Source organism: Triturus cristatus, chromosome 2_2 (genome assembly GCF_964204655.1).
Source record: "Triturus cristatus chromosome 2_2, aTriCri1.1, whole genome shotgun sequence".
NCBI classification, from domain to species: Eukaryota; Metazoa; Chordata; class Amphibia; order Caudata; family Salamandridae; genus Triturus; species Triturus cristatus.
The window spans coordinates 859,972,675-859,993,727 of NC_140582.1; the positions used below are offsets into that span (position 1 = coordinate 859,972,675).

The 21,053-nt window shown below is 42.9% G+C and overlaps 1 protein-coding gene across 1 annotated transcript in view; it reads right to left on the minus strand.

The window, feature by feature from the left end:
• The window catches only part of WDR19 (WD repeat domain 19), a 992,607-nt gene that overhangs the window by 682,822 nt on the left and 288,732 nt on the right, over positions 1–21,053 (minus strand). Inside the window, exon 14 of the mRNA XM_085642250.1 lies at positions 303–425. Within this exon, the coding sequence (XP_085498376.1) occupies positions 303–425 (123 nt within the window). The remainder of the gene's footprint in view (positions 1–302; positions 426–21,053) is intronic.

Genomic DNA, 21,053 nt, shown 5'->3' on the forward strand with positions numbered 1-21,053 from the left:
AGCGTTGACAGTGCTCCACTGGGATGACTTATCTTTTACAACCACATTTACTCTAATGATAGAAACAAAACCCCTAAACAGAAACAAGTCACTGGAATGCTAATGAAGTACAAATCGACAAAATGAAGCATCTGCGTAATTCCTCAAGTTTGCTAGAGGATTCAGAGAAAGCTCCTCAACAAAGGAGACGATTGCATCAAGTCTCATTAAGCTAAACTGTGTAAACATTAAAACGGAAAGGGAAAATAGGATAAATGACACTTCTCACAATTTATCACTTCCTACATAAAGAAAATGCATACATCAGTTCCATAGATGAGGAAATCACTAGTTAAGGCATGACACCAAATCCGACATTTATCATCGAGTGCTGGGAAGAGGCGTGTCTCTCGTTCTTCCTGACTATCCAATCCTTCACTTTCAATCTGCAATAAAAAGAATAAAATTCATAGTGAGTCACGATAAATTAATACTTAACAAACAGAAAAGATCAGCTTGTATACAAACAAAGCTGCAGCAGGGTATAAAAACTACAAAACATCTGTCTTTGACAATGCATTTCCAGACCTAGAACAGAGAGTCCATTTGTTTATAATAGCGATGTCTTTTGTAGCTCTTAAGGCAGTGTGGTAACAAAAGCCTACAGACAAGCATATATCAAGATGGTTCATTTATAGAGTTATAAAGCTGCACCATCCTAGGTATAAGTGGCTCATCCAGAGCCATTTTGTTTTGCATTCTGATACTTGTAGCTGTTCATTATCTCAACAGAGGACTATATATACCAGATTGAACAGTTTATGGTAGGTCCCTCAGACATTTATGATTAAGAGCCAAGTCATCCCTACATCATTGGAGAAACACAACTCCGGTTTTTAAAGTAGTTGGTTGTTTATGCCTGTTGCAGGTGCAGCTGAAAGACAACAACATTAATAAAAAGGGTAAGGTATAATTGGTTCTTGCAACGAATCAAGTGTCAAACGATCGCTGTATTACATAGAATTAGGCACATTGGGCTAAATAGATTAAAATCTAAAGAAGTCTGTGCCAATATGGGATAAGTATCTGTTCCTTACTGTAGGAAGCCGGACTTCTTTTCAGATGTCCCCCCACTTCAAGTGCTACATGCTGGTTTTTCAGCCCCTAAAAACAAAATGTCTAATTGTAACCCAATTGGCAAGGACTTTAGCACCCTTGTAAGTCCCTATGGTACCTAGAGCATGGGTACCAAAGAGGGTCCCTATGGATTGCAGCAGGTCTTATGCCACCTAAAGGGACCCCCACAATAATGACTTGCAAAATGCCATGGCAGGATGCGTGAAATGGTGCAAGTCCTACTGAAAACACAATATTGCAGACAGCCTATGTGCAATTCCAAAGTAAACTGCAGGTACTAGATGTACCCCTACAGCAGACTTTGGGTGCCTTAAGACAGGGTGCCTTGTAGCAGATGTGAGGACATATGTGACAGATATGCCACTGTGATGTCTAGTTCTATTACTAAAAAATAAATATAACAACAAAGAGAGAGCAAGGAAAAGTATGGGGAAAGTCCTTCTCCCTGGATAATCTATAAACAACAACGTGGACGGACCCTGTGGGGGATCCAAATGAAAGGATGGCACACTGTCCTTCACAAGAATGCAAAAACAACTATTGTTTTTTTAGAAGAACCCTCACCCACCAACCTAGGTGGTGGCATGCTTCATCATCGGGTTCCCAGCTGGGCTGCCGAGTGCCACCCAGCTGTGCTGCGACGCATGAACTACAGCGGAGCAGGATTTTTTGGGGGTGAGTGTGTGAAAAATGGGGGAATGCGATTTAAAAGTACCTCTGGAATGCTCAATACCTCATTTTATTCTTGAGTTTCCTGGGCACAGTTAAAAACAATATGGGGATATTTTGAAGATAGAATTAGTCTTCCTTATCCCACTTACAGTGGTCGACATGTTTCAGCCTCAACAAAGGTGCAGAGGCTTTCTTCAGGACCGGATAAAGTGAAAGAAAGTGAGGGAAAACACACACGCCAAGGTGTGCTGTGGTGCAGTGAAGTTACCCTACTAACGGTTCCCACTGACAGAAAATTGATCTGGAACAACAAACTACAACATAAAAAAGGCAAATCATATATACAATTTACATAGTTTGAATTAAAAGTTGAACAACAACGGGTGCGCTAGCGAAGGTACCAGCACCCGCTGTGGATTGTCATATCGTGCTGGCAGTCATCATTCGAGTGTAGCCATCCATAACTGGGTAAGGATCCACATAACACCCCTTCACACAGGCATGAAAATACACTGAGTATGCAGAGTCATTCAAAGTGGGTAGTGCACTGGGGCATGCCGGCGAGTGAAGAAATGCACACACTTGAAGGCTAGTGACCCCAAGGGGGGGTCGGGCTAGCATGTAACATCCCTTTGTTACATGCATGTAAGTGCAATACATACAAATTAGCGGTGCCTAATAAACCATAAGTTGCGGTAAATTCTCAAAATGATACAGCGTATAAAGTCCCTTAAAGGAATAATAAAATATGGCAAGAGAGTAAAGCTTACAAAAGCTACAAAGGTTATGTAGCTGAAATGATCCCGGAGGGGGGCGGACTCCTGTGGTCACACACTGCAGGCCAAAAGAAATTGTGGCAGCGAATGAGCCCTTCGGTCAGAGGGAGGCGATAAGACAGCGAAATACGAGCCCTGGGAGAAAGCGTGGGAAGCACTTACTTCATCAAGGATGTCCACCCGCCTGCGATACCTACTGCGGTCCTTCGCGGGATCCCGGAGATATCGAAGACCGATGGCATCGCTGATTATGTAGTTGTGATGCCTGAAGGTAGGGGGCGGGACCACGTCAGTCGCGTAAGATCACGTGACTGGCGTGCCTCCATACGTCAGGGCTGAACGCTAGAGCGGGAATGTCATATCTAGCGTGGCAAGCAGAAGTAATACTAGTGTGGTTCTTAGCGGAGCTATGTATAGAAATCAAGATTCCCATGACACTAGGGGGAATAGAGCCTCGGAATATTTATCGGAGTGCATAAATGCAGAAAAAAGGGGTGAGTTTGCATCTTGGGCCAGGAGCGCCATGGGTAACCCATGTGGCCGTAGATGAAAAATAATGTAAATTTTAATTTATTTATTTATTTAATGCGATTTTACATAGCGTGAACATTACCCGAAGGTGTCAGAGCGCTTTACAAAAGAACCAGTTGCGTTACATAAGGACTTTGGATTACATGAGTTACATTAGAGATATAAACAGGAAAAGAATAGCAAATGTACAAGTGGAGCGAAAGGAGGGAAAAAATTGCAAATGTACAAGTTGTAAAGTCACTCAAGGAAGAGATACAAACAGATAAACTCTAAAATCACATAGGAATGGTAGTAAGTACAAAGGTCTACTACATATACTGGTGGTTGGAGTTATATATATAAGTGGAGGGAAAGGAGGGAAAAATGGCAAATGTACAAGCTGTAAAGTCACTCAAGGAAGAGATACACACAGATAAACTCTAAAATCACATAGGAAGGGTAGTAAGTACAAAGGTCTACCACATATACTAGTGGCTAAAGATAAATATATATATATATATATACACACATTCACTCAGGATTAAATTTTAACAGCGATTAGGCTTGGACAATTATATATTACATATTTACAGAGCAGGAAATTCTTGCCATCGTTTAGCCAGGTGTACAGGTGGTGTTGCACTCAAGGGTGGTACAAGCAGAGGTCGCCGGAATGAAAAAGATACTTTATATCATATATATAGTTCATACCCTACAAAAACAGGCACCACAGCTGAGACAGTTGCCCAGGACCATAGGATTCCAGCATGTAGACCAGTAAGGGAAGGAGAAGCGCTCCCCACACTTCAAAAAAGGACGCCATCTTAGTGTCAGGTTATACAAGCAGTGCTCACCGGAGCGAAGATCATACAGTATAAGAGCGGCAGAATATTGTACCTTAGGGAAGAGAAGTGAGGACGCTATGAACATCTGCGTATAACCTGAAAATTCATCACAACTCTGGCCCCAGACAGAATCCTGGGGCGGACCTGATGTGACACGGGGTGAGTAGGAAAAAACCCTGTGGGTTTAAATAAAGTAATGGGAACTTGGAGTGACAGTTGATGTCCTCAGCAGTATAAGGTGAACCTTTATCATTTCAATGCACTGAAAAAGGTCTAGAATGTGAGAGTGTTGTTGTCACATTCGTATACGAAGGAACAAGGTTCATTCCGCGATAGATTACTTTATCACAACTAGGGGTCCCGGTCTGAGTGTCAGTGGACAAAGAGGGGGCAGACCTGGTGTGGAACTGAATGGATGGAAAAGACCCGTAGGTAAAGGTTTATTCCATTTGTTAAATGCAGACAGCAGTAACCTGGGATGTCAACAACAGTATGAGGTCAAAAAGGAACTAAATGAGATATATTAAGCATCTCAAATGGAATTAACTACATATAAGGAATGCACAGGAGTAAGTGCCAGAAATGTGAGTATAGTAATGTCACATGTTAGCGGTTGTTGAGTTCATTCCAAGGTATATTGTCATTCAGGCCTATCTTGTTGGTAAACAGGCGGTAGACCCAACATTGCTCTTTTTCAAAGAGGTGGTTGGGGACATTGCTATCCAGTTGTTCAATAACCACCCATCTGAGATCATTGTGTGTCCAGTCTCAAGGTAATGGTATGTCATCCGATTTGTACTCCGCTTGAATCTGATGTTGCTCCGATGTTCATATATTCAAATTTTTATTTTGCGAGTGGTCATGCTGACGTATTGGAGACTGCAGGGGCAAGTTATCAAGTAAATAAAGTTGCAGGAGTTGCAATTAGTATGTCTGGTAATCTGCCATATTTTGCCCGGTTCCGAATTCTGAAATTTTACAGCCTGGGTAAGGTAGCATACACTGCAGTTGCCGCAGGGAAAATGAACAGTCACGTTAGGTAGGCCCCATGCATTTAGGACAGTTCATGTCGGTTGTTCTTGTGCTGTGGGATGGGTGGATACTAGACTGTCCTGGAGGCTCTGTGCTCTTTTGTAGGAGAACAGTGGTTTTGCCCAATTTAATTTCCCTGTTCCTAAGTTCCTCCAGTGTTTCTGTATGATCTTGGACACCTGATTATAGATGGTGTTATAAGTAGTCACACAAGTGAGTGGTATCCAGGTGGGGGCCCGTTCTATTACCTCCAGTAGAGCTTCTCTGTTTTGATTTCTGGCCCGATTTTTTGCGGTGTGGATTACTTTTTCGGGGTAGCCGCGCTCTCTCAATTTCGACGAGAGCAAGTTTGCCTGCTGTTTGTAATCTGTGATGTTGCTACAGTTTTGGGAAAGTCGCAGGTATTGCCAGAATGGCAGATTTTCATGAAGTGGCCTCGGATGAAAACAATTGAATCAGAGCATTGAGTTCCTGGCTCTCTCAGGTGGACTGCTTGAAGTGTACACAAAAATTAGGATTCCACCATCTTGATTTTGGTGAAATTAGAAACTTTGGGACAGGGTTAAGCCCACTCCCCACCGTATGTGGTCATATAGGGGGTGTAGTGACCCCAAGGGAAAGTAGTAACCCATTGGCTACTACCCTTCACTCCCCTTAATGCCCCTATATACAGTATTTAGGAGACCTCCTTACACCAGGAACTCAGATTTGACTAAATGAAGAAAGAAGAGGACAAACAGCCGAAGAAGCAAGAACTGCGGACTGCTGGTAGACTTTGGAGCCAAACCCTGCCTGCCTGCAACTCTCTCGATAATTGCAACACCCGACTCGTCTTGCAGCTGTGCATCCTCCAAAAGCCTCCGAGGATCTCCAGCACTACGCCAAGCCACCAAGCCACCAAGCCAGTAGAAGAGCCACTTCGCTGTAGCCTGCATTCACCAACCACAACGTCCGGTTCACCGTTCTGCTGTTCGCCGGGTTCACCGACACAGCAGACACCCAGGAAGAGGTCACCTCACTCCTAGATGTCGGATCGGTCTCCCTGCCAAGTGAGAAGACAGCAGGACCAACTGGAGCCGCCCGCACTAATTCCCAGGGTACCGGAACCCTTGCAGCAACCAAAACTTGTTTGAGCCTGATCCAGACTCCAATGCAGCAGAGACCAAGCAGCTGACAAGGAACATCAATACCGTAGAGACCGGCACAGAGAGTGGCCAAGCTGTCCTTTTTTTGTCCCCCTTTTGAAGGTCTAAAAGAGACTCTTGTGTGTCTTTGATGCACAGGACCAGCCGACCTAAACCCTCTGTACCCGGGCTCCCCGGCCCAGTTTCACAACAACCGACGGTGTTCCCCTGCTCCCAGGATTCCCATTAACCGACCCCCCTGTTGGGAGCTCCTGGACTTGTCCCCAAGTCCCTCCTACCCCGCAGCCTGTTTATAGGTGGGCCCCTCTTTGCCTACAGTGTAGCGTACAAGGCTACCAACCCTTCCAGCACCTCTGCACCCGGACACTCCAGGGTAGGTAACTCTGAGGGTGCGAGCAACAAATGCATTAACACTGCCTGTGATAAGCCTAAAGTGCTCGCCCACGCTGCCACAAATGACAGTTCTTCTCAGAGGCCCAATATGTGTTTCGTCCAGGAGCTGGTACAGTTGAACAAACTTTAAATCTTCTCATGATTTCAGGAAAGTACGTCCAAACTAGGGGGGAGGCGTTTATGGACCTCTCTATCGCTTTTGACTTGGTGGACAGGGAGTTATGGCTGTTGATGGGAAAAGCCAGGATTGATCCTGCTTTTATTGAACTTCCTAAACGACTCAATTGGAGTACCAAGGCTAAGGTGCATATTGATAAAAAAGGCGATTGTACCGACCCTTTTTTATTCCAGCAAGGGTGTAAGTCAAGGTTGCATCCTTGCTCCTTTTTTTATTTATTTTCTGCATAAATGCTCTTGAGGGAGTTTGGTGGCAAGTGGGATAGATCTGCCTAGGATTGTGAACCGCACCGGCCCCGTTTTGCTTCACGTGGATGACGTGGTCTTGATCGCTCAAACAGCAAGTAGTCTCCAATTGTTACTTGACATTTTTGCAGACTTTATGGGGAACACAATCTAAAAATCAATCATTCTAAATAGTACTCTATGATTATTGGGCCCGAAAAAGACCCGTACTCGTCCGTATAAGATAGCTGGGTTCCACATCACTAAAGTACATAATTTTAACTATTTGGGGATTTAGGTTGGGACAAACTTTTGAGCCGAAGAGTAGGTATATTTGAGAGGGCTAAAGATGCAATTTTTAGGTTTTCAAAGCGTCTTAGGCATAAACAAATTAAAGAACTTATCACGCTGTATAAGAGCAAATGCCTCTCTTAGGGAACTTATGGAGGGAGTGTTTGGGGTTACACGGTGCCTGGAAATCTCCAAATGATTGAAAATTTTTGGCAATGTCTAGGAATATGCCACCTTGATTACCCACCTGGAGTCTGGCCTCCCCTACTTGGAAGATTTAGTCAGGATTGCCCTGCTTCTGTTGGGGCTCAACGTTTGGCTTTCACCATGCACTTCTTTTTCCTTTTTATCTATTATTTTTATATGATATTAAATGTTTTTTAAAAATGATTTATTGTGTTTTATGTACATCTTAACTATTGAATTATGTATGTGTTGATTTTGTCGTTTATGGCTTTGTGCCAAATAAAGCTTTTGACTGACTGAGAGCATTTGGGATAATTAATTTAAGCCTTTGAAACCAATAAGGGTTGTCTGGACTTTCTACAAAGTATACTTCATTTTGATATATTGCATAAAAAGCCAGCTTTGTCCACTTACATCATGAACAGGAACTTTTCATCAATCAAATCTTCCAAGCATTTTATGTGTAGAAAGATTTGGTGAGACTTCTTGTCTTAGTAATGTTAGGAAGATAAACCACTAAACACTCTTTATATGTAAGGTCTGTCTTTCAGCTGGATTTTATCATGCAGTACAGTTGGAAGTTGAAAAAAGCCCTTACAACTGACTCCAATAAAGCATGGTCCCACATGACATAATAATAAACTCTGGACTAATAGCCTGCATCTGGATCCTGATTGGCAAATGCCTCATTTGACCAGATTATTCCAGTACTGTGCTAGGATTACTGAATCAGTAGCTGGGTACACATCGTTTCATTTACAATTTACTTGATAGGTCACCGGTGATTTCCATGTCTTTCGCTATGTTCCAGATGTATCTCAAAAGGGGAATACACAAAAGATGTGGGATTTGTATGAACAGTTGTTACACCATGTGCCAAACAATTTATCACAAGTCTTCATAGTAATGCTCAGTTACATTGAATTATGATTTCTTACAGACTTAACATTATATTTGCCTGTTGTAGTTGACTGAATGAGCCGTTGGGTTGGGGGGATGGAGACACTTGCAATCTCATTACTAGAGATATACATATACATGTCTTTTCATTCTTCACATCAGATCAAAAGCTACAAACACCCAACAGTTCAGAAAGATCTCATACACCTAGGGTCAAATGTATGATCGCTACATTTTGCGAGTTCCTAATTGCGACTCGCCATTAGGAAGTCACAAAATGCGATGTACAACAGTATGTTTGACAGTTTGTGATTCCCAGTGAGTCGCAAATGGACCTGCCTCATCAATATTCAAGAGGCAGGTCGCAATTTGCGACCCATTGGCAATGGCCAAAATCACAGGAATAGTGGCCAGCTGGGGTCAACAGACGACCATGTCAGTGATTGCTTTTTCAATAAAGCAATTTTGGGGGGCAATGCAGCCTGTTTTCCTAAAAGGAAAACAGGATGCATTTCAAAAACAAAAATGAAAGTTTTATTTTCCATTTTTTGAGAGTAGGCAGTGATCCGCTGCTCTAAAAGGATTATGATACCTACCCTGTGGCATCTGTTCTTGGCATGTAGCGCTGTAGATTCACATACTTTGCATACTTCTGCCATCTAGCGTTGGGTCGTAATGTTTGCAAGTTGTTTTTCTACAAAGCAGTCTTTTCCAGTCACGAGGTAAGGTTTCTCCTCCTTTCGGTGATATTGCGCTTGGGTATCGATTCCATTGTTAGATTGTTATCCCACATAATGGTGAAAAAGGAGTAAGTGAAGTATAGAGATGTCCATGCGTATGTAATGTAAATAATGAGAACTGTAACAACTACAGGTGACCGGGGAGGTGGGAGGGTGCATGTGAATCTACAGCTCTACATGGCAAGAACAGAAGCTTACAGGGTAAGTAACATAATTTGTTCGAGGAATGTGTGCTGTAGATACACATGCTTTGCATAGACTATATAGCAGTATTCTCCCAATGCGGTGGGTAACCGGTAGGTGGTGCAGTTTGAAAAAGTGTTTTTAGCACTGCTTGTCCTACATTAGCTTGTTAACGTGCTAACACATCCACACAATAATGTTTAGTAAAAGTGTGTGGTGTAGAGCTATGGGAATGTTACCAAAAAATGGCCATAGATGCTCCTGTTTTTTGAGTGGAGTGTGCTTTAGGAGGTATAGATAAAGTTTTTTTAGCTTTAAAATAGCAAGTTTGAATACATTTAACAATCCATCTAGAAATACCAGATTTAGGATTGCCTTTTTGAGGTGGAGCAAATGCCACAAAAAGATGTTTTGTTTTAAGAAAATCTTTTGTCTTCTCAATATGGTATAATAGTGCTCTTCTGACATCAAGTGTGTGAAGAGCGGTAACTCAACTGATTGGTTAATATGAAATGAAATAATATGAAATACCAGCATTTGCAAAGCGCACAGCTACTTCCGGAGAGGTGTCCCGGCGCTGGGGGCCGTTGGGAAGATTAAGCGAGCTATTGCCCAGACTCACATGGTGCTGGGCTAACCTGCCGCCAGCACCGGGGATCAAACCGTGAACCCCGTGGTCCAGAGGCAGGCACCCTGGCCGCTGCACCACGCCATATGAAAAGCAGAAACTACTTTTGAAAGGAATTTTGGGTTTGTGCGAAGAGCTACTCTATCTTTTTGAAGTTGAAAGAAACTTTCTTCTAAGGGTAATGCCTGTATCTCACCAACTCTCCTTAATGAATTATTAATAAAGTTTTATATAGCGCGAACATGATCCCGAGGGATATCAGAGCGCTTTACAATTGAGGGAAAGGACGGTAACAGTTGCAGTACATGTGTCCAATAGAAATACCAAATCGAACACATATCAAATAGGACTCACAGAACAAGAACCGTTACAAATAAAATGGGTCAACAAAGAATAAGATAATACCTAGAACATAGCGAAATAGGAGGGCAGCATATGATTAAAAAAAAAAAAAGAAAAGCATCCAGCGCAGGGCTTAAAGGTGTAAGTCCAATGCATTAGAGCAGATGATCCAACACCCTATTAAGGTAAGACCTTGTTCATAAGAAATCTTTTTACTTACAATGAAGGGATAGCAATTAGAATGACAACTTTCCATGAAAGAACTTGTAATGCACAATTGTGTTATGGCTCAAAAGGTGGACCCATGAGCCTGGTGAGAATGATGTTAATGTTCCAAACTGGTGCAGGTGGTACCCTGGGTGGTATTAGTCTTTTAAGTCCTTCCATAAAGGCTTTAATTACTGGAACCTTGAACACGGATAAGTGGTGTCTGTTTTGCAAATATGCAGCTACTGCTGCAAGGTTCAACCAAATGGATGAATAGGCTAAGCCAGCTCGCTGTAGATGCAAAAGGTAACAAATAATATTTTGTATAGATGCGTCTAGCAGATTAATAATGTTTTTGTACAATATACAAAATATCTCTTCCATTTCATCACATAACATGCCCTGGTGGTAGGTTTTCTTCCTTCTTTAAGAATTGTCATACAATCAGGTGGTAAATTTAAGTATCCAAACTCTATGACTTCAGGAGCCAGAACACTGGGTTTAGCTCCTTGGGGTTTGGGTGTTTGATTTCTCCATGGTTCTGAGTGAGAAGGCTGGAATTGAGGTTCAGCTTTTGATGTGGAATCACTGATAGTTCTAACAGTGTGGTGAACCATGGTTGACATGCCCATGTGGGAGCAACTAAAATCAGTGTGAGTGATGTTCGCCCGAGTTTCCAAACCAGAAACAGAAGGAGAGGAAGAGGCGTAAAAGCGTAAGCAAATATCTCCTGACCAGTTCACCCATACAGCATTGCCTTTGGATATAGGGTGTGGAAACCTGGAGGCAAAGTTTGGGCATTTTGAGTTGTCTGCTGTGACGCAGATCAATTTGTGGAAATTCCCATTATTGGAAGTATGGAAGGAGAAAGTGGGGATGAAGTTCCCATTTGTTTTTTTGTTGCTGCATCCTGCTGAGGAGGTCGGCAATTTGATTGTTCACGCCTGGGAGATGCTCTACTAGAACATGAATTCTGTGATGAATTGCCTAACACCAAATGGTCTGAGAGAGGTGTGACAGTTGTAGAGAATGTGCCCTCCCTGTTTTTGTGCATAGTACATGGCGGTCATATTGTCCTTGTGGACTAGGACAACTTTCCCTATGTGGTGAGGTTGAAAAGCTTTTAGTGCTAGATACACAGCTAGAAGCTCTAGGTAGTTCATGTGGAGACTTTTGTGCTTGTTTTCCCATAGACCCTGAATTGTTAAAATCTGTAGATGGGCATCCCAACCTGGATCCATTGGGAGAGGTTACAGCTGTGCGACTGTTCAGAATTGCTCCCAGACAGGACTGTATTTGTGAGGGTTGAAGATCGGACTTTTGCGAATTGACTGTAAATCCCAATTGATGGAGAAGGTGTAATGTAGTCTGAGTGTGTTGCAACCACTTTTGCTGTGTGCTGGCTGTGATGAGCCAATTGTATGGATATGAGAAGACATGAATTTGTTGTCTTCTGAGATGAGCTGGTACTACTGCTAGACATTTTGTAAACTATCTGGGTGCACTTTGAACTGATAATGATTTCCTGCTATCACAAATCTGAGATATTTGCAATGTGCTGGGTTAACAGGAATGTGGAAGTATGTGTCTTTTAAGTCTAGTGTGGACATAAAGTCGCCTAGCTGTAGAAGTGGGAGCACTTGCTGAAGCGTAACCATATGGAAATGTTCTGACAGTACAGTGAATAAACATCTGACCCTTGGTGTTGTAATGGAATGGTTCTATGGCTTCTTTTATTAAAAGAGCTTGTACTTCTTGTTTGAGGAGCTGTAGGTGCTGTAACGAACGTTTGTGAATGCGAGGTGGACTATTGGGAGGATTGCTGATAAGCTCCAGGCAATAACCATGTTGGATAATGTCGAATAACCATTTGTCTTATGTTATTGATTGCCAAATGAGAAAAAATTGTTGAAGTCTTCCTCCAACAGGTGTAATATGATCGTGGGGAATTGTAGGCAAGTGAATGCTTATTGGGAGATGGGGAGGTATGTGTTGGTGTGCCTTTACCTCTACCCTTGAAATTGTTTCCTCTGTACCCACCTCTATAGAAACCTCTAGATGAAGAGGGTTGAGTGTTAGATTTATATAAGGAGGCATTAGGGTCTGAGGAATTAACTTTGGATCCTCCTCTATAGAATGAACGACAAAAGCAGCCTCTGTTAGATGGGGACTGAAGTGCTCCCATAGATTTTGTGCTACCTCTGAGTCTTTTTTCATTTTTTCAAGTGCCTCATCTACTTGATGTCCAAATAGGTGTTCTTTGTCAAAAGGAGTATTGAGGATAGATTGCTGAACCTCCAGTTTAAACTCAAAGCCATGCATGTCGTCTAAGGAGAATGCTGGTGTTAATTCCCCTTGCTGCAATGTCAACAGCATCTAGAGCACATCTAATGGAAGAATTAGAGCACATCTAATGAAAGAATTAGATATTAGTTTACCTTCTTGCACTAATTCTTGTGCTCTCTTTTTATGCTCATCTGGGAGATGTTGGAGCAGGTCTTCCATTTCGTCCCAGTGGGCCATACCATATCGGGCTAATAAGCCTTGTGTGTGTTGGCAATGCGCCATTGGTTAGCGGATTCAGCAGCTACTTTTACCTGATGCATTTATTAATTTAGACACCTTGTCTGGAGGAGGTGCATCTGCGGAAGTCTGTGAATTTGCTCTTTTGCGAGCATTAGCTCCTACTAATGAATCTAAAGGTAATTGTCCCTTAATAAAAATGGGATCAGATGGTGGAGGTTTGTATTTTTTGTCAACCCTAGGTGTTAATATACGTGTACGTACAGGGTCTTTAAAGATGTCATTGGCATGCCTCATTATGCCTTTTTAACATAGGCAACCTTTGACTTGTTCTATGTGTATTATTTAAGGGCTGCCAATGGGTGCACGCACTCTGATAGGCAGGGAAGTTTTACGTATGACAACGGCCATAGGTCTAGCCGAATAGATTATTTGCTTGTCCATTTAAAATTATGGCATTGCCTTATGAGCATGGCTGTTATTACACGCCTAGAGAGAGATCATAACCCACTTACCTCTTCCTTTAAACTGGAAATAGGTAGAGTGGGAGTAGGTAATTATGATAGTATAGTCCCCGAAGTAGCCCTAGCAAATGACGAGAGACATCTTAACTGGAGCCAGGTTGCTAAGTACCCCGAGACCTTGACGCTAATTAGGGAAGATGTAAATAAAGTATTGATAGATTTGGGATCCCTCGTGAAGACTGCTGAGCCCCAGTCCTGCATTGTCCAAGAGCATGAAAAACTCTTTGATCACCTGAAGATTTATTTTTGTAAATCGGGCCTTGGAAGTAGGAAAAACAGAAGGAAGGTAGAAAGCTGGTATAATGCGGCTTGTAAACAAGCCAGATTGAATCTGGGTGTGGCTATAAAGAAGCGGGATCCCACTTTGGTTAGAGAGGCGAGGGGGCTGTGTAAGAAGGTCCAGAATGAGGCGAAGAATTTATGGGATAGATGTAAGTGGCAGGAGGTGAAAGACGCATGTAAAGCTTAGAACCCAAAATTGTTTTGGGATATATTCAAATGGGATAGGGGGGGTGTCCTGAACGCCCACAGAATAATGTTGCGCAACACATGTGGGTAGAGTATTTTAAACCACAATATGCACGCAGTGGAAGGTATGAGTGCGGTCACGCTACTCAATATACATTTATAAAGATGTTACTTTTAGTCTGAAAGATGTGGACAGGGCTTTGGAGACTGTATCAGATGGTAGGGCCCCAGGCATGGACTGCATCCCCGCAGATGTTTTTCTAAATGATAAGCAAACATGGCGGGTGTATATAGCTCAACTGGCAAATGCTATAGCCCTGGGTGGGGCTGTTCCTCCCTCTTGGAAGGGGGCAGAAATAGTGCCGGTTTATAAAAAGGGGGACCAGGCTGTTCCAGGTAATTACAGGCCTATCAGCCTGATTGATTCCATTCAAAAAATTATGGGAAGGCTAGTGCTTTTAAAATGCAGGATTGGATGGATGATAACAATATCCTGAGTTCATTACAGGTGGGATTTCGTAGGAAAACTAGTACAATTGATCAAGTCTTTCGGTTTGTAACTTTGTATTGGCGCACAGTGGTCCTAGGTAAAGGGTCCCTGTATGCAGTGTTTGTGGAATTGAGGGCATCCTTTGACCTAGTCCCACTGAGGAAATATGAATTTTTATGATCAATTGTGTCCCCTATCTAGACCCCAACGGCTCCATGTACATGCTACAAGTACATGTATGTTCCCTCCACTTCAAGCTATGAAGACGCAAATACAATTGTGTCCAACGTTAATATGTCCTCTTTCAGATCTGCCATGAATGGGTCAGATATTCCGTTCCTAAGTATGCCTTGCCACCGTCTTTATATGGTATACTTTTCACGTCTTTCACGTTTTCCAGCTCTGGCAAGGTAGGCCCTGAATTCTGCCATCGAGCTTTTCCTGCCTTCTGCCTCTGAATGCTCCAGCCTGGACCTGCATCTGTATCCATGACCTTTGTCTTACTTCCTGCGCAGCTAACGGTGCCTGGCCCGGCCTGTTGCCTGCCAAAACTGTATTCAGCCTTCAAGTTATCTGCTCCGCTCCTCGAGAAATACATTCCTGCCTGGAGAAGGAGGAATATAAACATGACCCATCTGCAAAGGAGAAAGCCTAGCCTTTCTGTCTCTTTTTGTGTGATTACAAAGCTCACGTCAGTGAAAAGCCCATAGCCCCCGTGCAAGACTTCAGCAGTAAACGAAGAAATAAATGCCACATTGGCTCTTGGTGATGGGCAACCTATGTCACGAATCAGTCCCTGCTCCAGACTTTAGATATCAGATAATACAAGATGTGCTGGTCGTCCTGACACTGAAGGCCTCACTTCCAGACTTGTCCGGTTGCATAGCAACCCTCCCCACGTCAGTTACACGTCATGCTCGAGTTGAGCACAAGTAAGGCAAAGTTCCAGTACAATTCCAGCAGATCACGCAACCCCCTCCAGGTATCCACCCACACATGACAAATTACCCATTATCATCAAGTGGACGCCCACATGGACGCCCACCTTCACGCCTACTTACACGCCCACATGCTCTTATCTCACTCTCTTTTGCTCTTTTCGTTTCCGATGTATATATACTGTACTCTGTGAATAATGTTTTGAGAATTATTGAGAATACTTTTGAGTCCCTTCCAGATCCTTTGTGGTGATGGTAATATTCTCCCTTTGACTCGAGTTATTGGAATAAAGCCCTTTATGAACCTGATACCACAGACTCAGCCTCTTGCTTTATGCATGATCTTATTTATATACTAAAATTCTGAGAGCGTAATATTTTATTCACGACATAATGGCGCCCGAACAGTTCAATCTCTTTCCCCACACGCCGGAGATGACGGTCCAGTTTTGCCCCCTTCCATAGCCGTGACGGACTTCAAGCGCGCACGTCGCGGGTCTTCCCGCCAACTCCCTCAGGCCAACGAAGGGGACGGACTGCGACCAGGCATCCAGACGAGGCGGTGAGGAACGCAGATTGTCCTACCCAGAGCCCACCTGCGAGAGAGCTGTGTCCGAGGTATACAGAGGCCCACCAGATTCCGAAGTTCCGAAGTATCCACGTCACGAGTCGAGTCGAGTCGAGTCCAGTCTGGTCTAGTCCAGTCCAGAGTTTCCGAGGCCTTCTGTTCCGTTCCGTGCTTCCCGGTGAGTACCGTTGCTGGGGACGCATCTAGACGTGCACATTGGTTTGTGCCGGTCAAGACGGGTTTGGGTACACAGACCTGGTCTGCACTGTTTTAGCAGTGTATCTGTACTGTTTAGCAGTACATCTAGTATTATGCAGTTAGCTAGTTTTATTCTAATTATTATTGTTCGTTCTAAAATGTTTTAATATGTTTTAAATGTCGTGGTATGAGTGATTGTTCGATCTTCATTACTGTGTTTATTGTATTAATTGTGTTCAAGTCCGAGTAAGAATAAAGTAGCAAGGTTTAAGATGCCGTTATTCTCAAAATTAAGACAGATAAAAACTAGAAAAGGAATACTCGAGGAAGCCGTTCCCATTCCACCTAGGGACACTCCAGGGTACTTTATGTACCATAAACATGGCCTAGATGCCGTATTATATCTCGAATTATGGGTAGACTACACCAAGGATTTAGCAGAGAATCAGAGATGGCCCACTACTGGGACATGGGATGCAGATTGCATCATGAGAGTAGAAGAAGCATTATGGAAAAAGAAAGCCAGACAGTAACAGGAAAATGCCATTGAATTATGGCGTAAAGAATAGCATAGACGCATAGAGAAAGCGCTCAGAAAAGAAGAGAAAAGTAGGGAGGATTCAGACAAAGCCCGAGAAAACGTATTAGTTGAGGAAGGTATCCGAGTAAAAGCAGAACAAGTAGACAGACAACGAAACACTCTTATGAAAGAGAAAATGTAGACCAGCTTGGAAGGATGCCATTGAGTTTTGGCGCAAGGAGTCACATAGGAGGACAGAGTAAGTGTTTCACGAAGCAGAGAGAAGTAGACAGGTGTCTGGAAAAGCCAAGGAAAAGATGTTACAGGAGGAAGTGGAGCAGGTAAAATGAGCGCAGGCTGACAGAGAAAGAAATACTGACGTTGCTGGTATTTATCCCGTCCTTTCAGAGGACCTGGCAAGAGTGGCCCCAGTAGAAAGACCAGTTAGAGTGCCACCGCAAGTACCACGATACATATAATAATGATATAGTAGCCCAAAGGTTCTTGAGCCTCCCACCAAACGAACAGCGCATAGCTGGTGTTTACATGGTCCAACATTTGACTACATTGTCAATAGGAAATTGAGAGGGGTGTAGCTAGAGAAGGAGCAACACCTGTGATTTGATGACACCCCTAATGTACTAAGTGTTAACGAAAAAATAATTAGTGAAAAGTTTAGCTTGAAAAAAGAATTGTGGGTATTTCGAATTTGCAAATTGTTCAAGAATACAGGTTTGTGTTCTTGGTGGTCCAGTGAGCCAATGTGCTGGGTCAAGTCGGTAAGATTATGACCCCCTGAGTGCAAATTGTATGTAAAAATAATTTTTCAATTGGGCGAATTATTGCAGTTTTTATGGAATTGAGTAGTCTTTTTGTCTTTGACAGCTTCAGAGTGAGGAGAAGGTGGGGGCTGTGTAGAGCAGAATGTGATACAGAAATCGGAGACAGATTCTGACCTTGTAGCCAGTGTAGGTGGGGGCCGGTGAGAGGAGCAGAACAAAGGCACTGCTTAGAAAGGTTCTCTGACATCGCATCTGTGTAATGCCTGCAGCCGGAGAGCCTTGGGGGCCAGGAGTAGGAAAAACAAAAAAGTTGGCTGGCAGCCCAGGCTCAGGCCGCGCTGAGGGGCTATTTTTAGCTTCTCTGATAAGACAGGGCAGCTGAGAAATGTAAGTCGAGAAAGATTCCCTTGTTCTATTCTGTGCAAAACCAGTGCCCCGAGGAAATGTCTATGGAGAAGATTTGTTTTATTTTTTAGCAAATGTTATATTGCTTCTGGCCAGAAAGTAAAATGTTGCTCTTGCTGGGAATTTTAAGGGCTATGTGCCTATATAAAAACGATTTTCAAATTCAGACATTTTTGAATTGTGGCCACAAGCTGCCACCAGTTGCATTGGATAAATGATCCAGTGGTTACGGGTCTGTGAGGAAAGATGGGAGATGCATCTTCGACTAGGACATGAGGGTACATTGTGTACGAAGATTCATAGCTCATTTTTATAAAAAAAAGACAGGTTCGTGTGTTCTTCATTTTTGATTATTGTTGCTGATCCTGTGTGTCAGACTTGACACGGTCATCATTGGGATGACCCACTGTCAGATGGGGGTGTATAGGGCAGGTAAATCAGTTATTGATTATAAGCCTGACAAATTAAGCAGGCCAGAATGTTCGCCTCTGAGCTGTAGGTACTGTAATTGCGCATCACTGCTCATTTATATATGTTAGTGTAATTGTCTATGCTTTCTGTGCTTGGTATACTGATGGCTTGGCATATGTATTTTATATATGTTTTGTTTTTGTGTTGTATTGACCAGTATGTTTAGCATTAATACAAGTTCTCCTGGGCGTTACAGAGATGGTCGTGACGACATAAATCTTTGCGCTGCGCTTGGCTGGAACTTGTTCACAATTACTAAATTTCACAGACATGATATTACCTTTATCATGCTGTCAAAATAGCAGACAACACGTTATCAGTGTATGTCTAATTGGTATTGGAGATGAATAAAAGAAGAAAAAAGTTATGCCAGACTAAAATATGTATCACATGACTGCCTTTCTCTTATAGACAGGCAGCCTCGGTCATATGTTTCCAGATTTTACATTAAGGAACCATTATGATCTGTGCACTCGCATCTTAACTACTCTTGAAAGGCCTGTTTTAAATAAGGACTGCCACCCCAGAGTGACAAATGAGGCTCGGTATTTAGGGTAATGAGAAAATATCTGACAGGATTTCCTTTTTAAAGTTTGCTTTAGTAAGCTCATTCTTGTAAATGGTGGCGCCACAAGTTGACATGTTTTTTAATTAGGCTATTAGGTTTGAGCCTCTGAAGGGAGACGTTTGAATATGAAAGGCGAGGGATGCAGTTTATTGTATAGGTGGAAATTATTGCAAAATGACTGATTTCTTTAGCAGATAAATTATTAATTATCAACATTAACAACTGTTCTTAAACTTGGTTTTCCGAATATTTAGGAAGCTTAGCATTCCTATTAGGGCCTCCTAGCATTAATATTGACTTCAGGTTGGTGTAGGTTCATGTAATAGGGACATTTGCATATGAGATGTCATTTGGCCAGCTTATGAGCTAACACAATGAGGTTTGTACATTAATTTGAAGGATTTCTCGCCGTTTCAAATACGCTGTGTATCTCCTATAATTTTGCTTACGCCCAGTAGCTACACACAGGGATTAATAGTGTTGACAAGACACAGGGTTTGATAGTGTTTGACAGCAGTGAAATCTGTTTCAGATTTCCTCCTGTCAAAAAGGGGGGAAGGAGGAGAATATTGGCTTTCTGCTGGCCCCTGAGGAGGTTCGCTTCCCGCTAGCCCCTTAAGAAATTAAGCCCCTTAGAAATTAGCCCCCTTAGAAATTAAGCCGAGGAAATAGGTATGGTGCTTTCCCCTTTTTCTCATGTTTTATTGTGATCTTTCAGGGGAATTAGTTGTGGGCACCGGAACGTATTCAATTGATTTCTGGTTTTTCACAGCCCAAGACACAAAAGGAGGTACGTGCATTCATTGGCCTCACTTCATATTGCAGGCAGTGGATTCCCCAGTATGCTTACATAGCCAAGCCCCTAATACAGTTGACGACACAGGAGGCAGTTTCTACTAAAGTCCTCCCTTGGACACAAGAACACACTGTGGCATTTGAAGAATTAAAGAGAGCTTTATGTCAAGCACCAGTTTTAGCAAACCCTGATTACAACAAATCGTTTATGCTTTTTGTGACAGAGCGGGATGGAACAGCACTATCTGTCCTAACACAAGATCATGCAGGAAAACACAAGCCCTGTGCTTATTTTTCTAGTACATTAGACCCAGTAGCACAGGCTTTGCCTGCGTGCCTAAAATCAGTTGCAGCAACGGCCTTAGCCATAAGACAAAGTGACTCGATAGTGCTGGGCCACCCTCTGACAGTACAAGTACCACACGCAGTAGAGGTTCTCTTGAACCGGACACAAACACAACACCTGACTGTAGCTAGACTGACAGGCTATGAGCTAACGTTATTTCAACCACACATAGAGATCAGACGATGCAACATACTGAATCCCGCTACCCTTTTGCCCTCCAGTACAGAAAGCGTTTCACCACACGACTGTGTTGAAGTAATACATACCGTGACTAAACCAAGACAAGACTTGACAGACGTTGCACTCCCAGACCCCGACCTAACACTATAAGTTGACGGCTCATGCATGAGGACAGGGGCGGGAGAATTAGTGGCAGCATATGCAGTGACTACTGATACTGTAATAATAGAGACTAAAAGAATAGACATATTGTCAGCACAAGCAGCAGAGCTCATCGCCCTGACACAAGCGTGCATAAGAGCTAAGCACCTGAGAGTAAACATTTACACCGATTCTGTGGCGAGAAAGAGGTTTCTTGACCTCTCATGGGGCCAAGATACAGCATGGCCCCCTTATTCAAGCCCTACTGGAAGCAATACATTTACCAACAGCCATAGCTATCCTAAAATGTAAAGCACATACTAGAGCCACAGATACCATTTTCCAAGGCAATGATCTGGCAGACCGAACTGCTAAACAGACAGCTCAGACCCCACTAGACATGACAAAGTTACAGGTTCAATCAGTGTCCAACGCCATGACAGTTAGGGATCCTTCCAAGGATGTACAAGACATACAGACACATGCTACTATGGACGAATTAAAGAAATGGTCGGAACAAGGAGGGGTACTGACTGATCAGGGTTGGATGAATAAGGGCAAATCCACATGGTTTCTTCCTGATTCGATGGTACAAGTGATTATAAATACCGCACATAGTCCTGCACACTTAGGAGAGAAAGCAATGATAGATAGCTTACAGAATATATGGTTCAACAAGCACCTGCGTGCAGCAGCGAAACAAAAGGTCAGAACATGTATGATCTGTTGCCAATTCAATCCAGGTAAAGGCATTCCATCCACCTGACC